This window comes from Octopus bimaculoides, chromosome 14 (assembly GCF_046866305.1).
Source record: "Octopus bimaculoides isolate indiv1 chromosome 14, ASM4686630v1, whole genome shotgun sequence".
In the NCBI taxonomy this organism is placed as follows: domain Eukaryota; kingdom Metazoa; phylum Mollusca; class Cephalopoda; order Octopoda; family Octopodidae; genus Octopus; species Octopus bimaculoides.
In genome coordinates, this window is record NC_142941.1 from 48,402,858 (window position 1) to 48,407,857 (window position 5,000).

Consider the following 5,000-nt stretch of genomic DNA (forward strand, 5'->3'; position numbering starts at 1 on the left):
CAGCCTAGAAAGTGCATGTAAAAATGCTAACGATGATGATGATGATGATGATGACGATGACGATGGGAATAATGATGATGATGTTTGGGCTGGGCTGGGTGGGTGGGGGTGACATAGTAATAAAAAGTGAGTTTCTATTGTTAATTACAAATATGTTACCTACTCATACATTTCAATACTCTCGTTGTTGTGCGCTCGCCTTTTCAGTTCTGCGATGACATTGTCTATGCAGTTATGGACCAAAGATGACATCTGGAATAGAATAAATGGAGAAATAACGCATTTAAAGCAGTAAATTCTTCAATAACCAACAGTAATCACCTTCAATAAAGTACTTTCATTAGGAAACTTTTCAAAGTCAGCTTCTAAAGTAGTTTCTTCTGATCTGTACACATCTTGAAAAATGCTCCTAAATTTCAAATCCTGATGTTTTTATAATCCAATAAATAAATAAATACATAAATAAATAACTAAGATGTAATGGTAAAATAACCTTTCGTATTTTAGCTGAGGTGAAAGCTGGGTTACTGATGGCTCGAAGACGTTTCCATCTGTCACCACGAGCGAAAAACATATGGACTTCATCATCTTTATCTGGATCGACTTGAACTGGAAAAACCTAAAATGGAGAAAGGATGTTGAGAGGCAGTGTGTTGGTATTGCACAGTGACAGGGTCATCATGCAATATTGTCTAAAGAAATCGACTTTTAATATTTCAGCATTATGTGGTGCTCATTCTTTTATGACATGGAGTCGATAGAAAACCAGCCAGAGATGAAGGACTTAAATCTGCCTCCACCAAAAATCTGGATAAAAACCATACTTATAATAAATATCTGCTCCAATTGGTTGAAATCATGACAATCCCTTGGAATCGATTTTGACTGATTTACTTTTGTCTAAATTAAGTTAATGATATTTAATTTTACTCAGGCAGCAAAATGGTAGAATCAACAACAAAGGAAATTCTTTGTGGCATTTTGTCTGACTTTTATGTTTTGAGTTCAGATGCTGTTGGTGTTGACCTTGCCTTTCATCCATTCAGGGCTGATAAAATAAGTACCAGTTATACACTGGGGTTGGTGTAATCTACTAGCACCCTCCACCACCAAGATTATTTAAAATTATTGAAGTTAGTTAGAGATTCCACCCACATGAAGACAACTAAAGTAACTGTTAATATATTGACTATAAGAATGGCTAACCAAAATCTAATTAGAAATAATTAGATATGGAAGAGAAAGTAACAACAAAAGATGGGACTTTTTTGTTCCTTGCATTAAATATGTTGAGACCAACTTTAGTTTAGAATGGTTAAGGTTTAAGTGATTTTTATTAGAAGTCACTCAGTCTGCTGGATAGGTTTAAGATTTGAACATTTTGTTTGTTTGTGTGCATGTACGTATGTATGTATGTATCTGTCTGTCTATCTATCTGTCTGTCTACCTGTCTACCTGTCTGTCTGTCTGTCTGTCAAAAACCCAAATTGGTAGTCTATGTTAACTAGGGGAAGGTATAGTCGTATGGTTATGAAGCCTGCTTGCCAACCACTTGGTTGCAAGTTCAGTCCCACTGCATGGCATCTTAGGAAAGTGTCTTCCACAATAGCTCAAGGCAAACCAAAGCTTTGTGAGTAGATTTATAAATGTAATGGAAACTGTGTAGAAGCTGTCCTGTGTGTGTGTTTGTTCCCACACCACTTGACAACTGGTGTTAGTTTGTTTACATCCCTGTGATATAATTAGTCATCTAAAGAGACTGATTGAATAAGTACCAGACTTCAATAACAAAAAAAAAGGGAGTAGAAGTCCTGGGGGCAATTTGTTCAATGAAACCCTTCAGGGTGGTGCCCCAGCATGGCCACATTCCAATATCAGAAACAAATAAAAGAATAAACCTAGTGTTTCAACACATTTTTTACCTTTCGAGCATGAAAAATATCAAACTTTTTCACCATCACTTGATTTAGAACATCCAGATCCGCTGTTACCAAAACTGGTCGAAGACCTTCAAAGTAGCTGTTGGAAAAAAAAAAAATAATAAAGAAAGAATTAGATAGCTGAAAAGAACGGATAGCATGGTACCGTAGGCTGCAGGTAGCAAACCCGCTATGCATGCAAGACACCAGGAGCTGCAACAAAACCTGAGATAAAGAGAAATGATGATGATGATCATCATAACACCAACAAGAGAACTCAGAGAGTGCAGACCTCCGCCAGAGCAATACCAACGTCCTTTCAACGATTAGCCAAGGATGATTTTTTAAAATGAGAATATCTGAAACAAACTAGACTGCTCTCACAAATGAGGAAACTAAAAATGAACCTGACTGCTCTCAAAAATTAAGTAAAAAAAACTGGAAAAATAATCCAGTTAATGAAGGAGTCTAGGTTAACGAGGGGGTCTGGGTCAACGAGGGAGTCTGGGTTAACGAGGGAGTTTGAGTTAACGAGGGGGTCTAGGTTAACAAAGAAGTTTGGGTTAACAAGGGAGTCTGAGTTAATTTGCAAGACTGATCCAAGAGAGAGAGACTGTAAACCAGTATTTTTCGACCATTTTCTGCCTATGGAACCCTTTGATTCCCATCTCATTCTCCTGCACCACCAGAGCCATTCGGGGAATATCAAAAAAGAGAAAACCCTGCTGTATTTTGTGTATTATAAAAAGTATAACTTGTTTATTGCAAATAAATCTTATATGGACCTCCAAGAGCCATATGGACCCCGATTGAGACCCCCAGCTCTAAACCAAACAGGAACTGAGTCAGTTGAGAGTGGGGAGCTAAGCCAGCAAAGTTGTTGCAGAGGAAGGGGAAGAAGTGGTGGAGTGTCAATGGTACCGATATCTGGTACCGATATCTGGCAGACAAAGGGGAAGAAGCGGTGGAGTGCCAAAGCATTTTCTGAACTAAAATTTCTATTTTAGATGATGATGATGATGATCTCAAAGAAAACTCCTGACCTTTTTGCTTCAATAATCTTTATGACAAACTTAATCATTAAACGTACAACTAATTATATAGGATTTCAATTTGATTAATTACATCAAGAGTATTTTTCGTAATGAGACGTTAAAAATAACAAAAGATAAAAATACAAACAAGTACAAATGCAAAAATAGTTTTTGAAAACAGTAAGGAAACTTACCCAAATGTTTTACCATAAATTTTGTACCAATCAAGGTAAGTGCTGTAGAAAGCTTGCTGTAAAAGAAAATAAGAAATATATCCTGGGATGTGTACAGCATAAAAACCAAAAAAGAAAATGATGCCAGCAGTGAAATAATGAATTATTGTATTTGAAAAACTATCTAAAAAAGTCATCCTGGGTCCTTTATGTAAAGTTGCAACCCCAAACCCCCTTTATGTAAAGTTGTAACCCCCTACACTGTCCCCATAATCTAATTTTGTGCTTTAACTCTTCAGCATTCAGATTACTCTGTCAAATATAATCCTTATTTATCCTCATTGTTTTGAATTAATCAGGGATTATCTTGTAGCTTCAAGATTTTGATGATGTGATTATTTTTAGAATAACATTGTATGGTTGGTGTGAGAAGCTGGACATGGCCAGTTTAAACATAAAACAAGGAGAATATTTGAGCCAGGTTTGGTCAGGTTTAAATGCCAAAGGGTTAATACACTAAAACCCATTTTTATCTGAATATCTTCTACTGAAATGTGGGTTCCTCTATGTCTGGGGTCATTTGTGCCATCAAATGCAGTAAAGGCTAAAATTTTAATCACCATTATTCAATGATGAACGTTTGTTACATCCACAGAGGAAAAGGTTTTTGAAAGAGACAAAGGTGATTAAATTGTAACTTTTTGCTTCCTTTTGGACAGACCTGTAATTAACGAGTGGGAGCATAGAAAGCTTCCATAGGGAGTTAACTGGTTGGTGTACAAGAACTCTCCCTCAGTTGTTCAGTATTGAGACTAGAAATACTCGTTATCAATATATATTCTCCCTTCAAGCTGGATGAATTGTCTGCATGTCAGGCAGAAATGCTTCCTGACATTTCATCTGTCTTTACAAATTTTGCTGTGGTTGACTTTGCCATTCATTCTTTCAGAATTGATAAAATAAGTACCAGTTGAATACTAGGGGATCAATGCAATCTACTTACCCCACAACCACCACCACCACCACTCTCCCTGAAATTGTTAGCCTTGTGCCAAAATGTGAAACCAATACACACACACACACACACACACACACACACACACACACACACAACACATACACACACACACACACACACACACACGCACTATGGTGGACAAAATATTTTTGACTGAATCATATCAGTTCATTCTTTCTGTAGAAGAATATGATAACAACAACAATAACGTATAATAATGATAAAAATAAAATAATGAAAAATACCTTCTTAGCAAAAGATATCAAATTCCCAAAAAGAAAATTTGGTGGTGGACCAGGAACATTGATTTGTTTGAAGATCTTCATACTTTCTTTGCGAGTCCTGAAACATATAAGTATATATTTATATGTGTGTGTGTGTGTGTGTGTGTGTGTGTGTGTGTGTGTGTGTGTGTGTGTGTGTGTGTGTGTGTGTGTGTGTGTGTGTGTGTGTGTGTGTGTGTGTGTGTGTGTGTGTGTGTGTGTGTGTGTGTGTGTGTGTGTGTGTGTGTGAGTGAGTGAGTGAGTGAGTGAGTGAGTGTGTGTGTGTGTGTGTGTGTATGGAAGGGTGCATGTGTGTGTGATCATCATTGTTTTGTTTTTTAAAGTCATTTCCATGCTTTCAAGGATCTAAAGCTGGATGGTCTTCCTGTTGTTCACCTTCACCTGTTTCTAAGCACACACACACACACACACACACACACACACACACACACACACACATGCACACACAAACATACATACATACATAAATACATACATTTATCCATACATCCATCCATACATCCATCCATATATGGATACATATATATATATATTGATTTCAGGTCAATACAATATATAATATATATATATCT

The 5,000-nt window shown here is 36.7% G+C and overlaps 1 protein-coding gene across 2 annotated transcripts in view; it reads right to left on the minus strand.

Annotated features, from left to right (window-relative positions):
* LOC106878004 (cytochrome P450 3A24) overlaps window positions 1–5,000 on the minus strand; it is a 49,754-nt gene that overhangs the window by 9,986 nt on the left and 34,768 nt on the right. Inside the window, exons 2-6 of one of the 2 annotated variants that reach the window (XM_052972881.2) lie at window positions 4,390–4,486; window positions 3,148–3,203; window positions 1,923–2,019; window positions 494–619; window positions 170–252 (exon numbers count right to left, since the gene is read on the minus strand). In XM_052972881.2, the coding sequence (XP_052828841.2) occupies window positions 170–252; window positions 494–619; window positions 1,923–2,019; window positions 3,148–3,203; window positions 4,390–4,486 (459 nt within the window). Of the gene's footprint in view, window positions 1–163; window positions 253–493; window positions 620–1,922; window positions 2,020–3,147; window positions 3,204–4,389; window positions 4,487–5,000 lie in introns of both variants that reach the window. The other variant, XM_052972880.2, reaches the window with a different exon arrangement.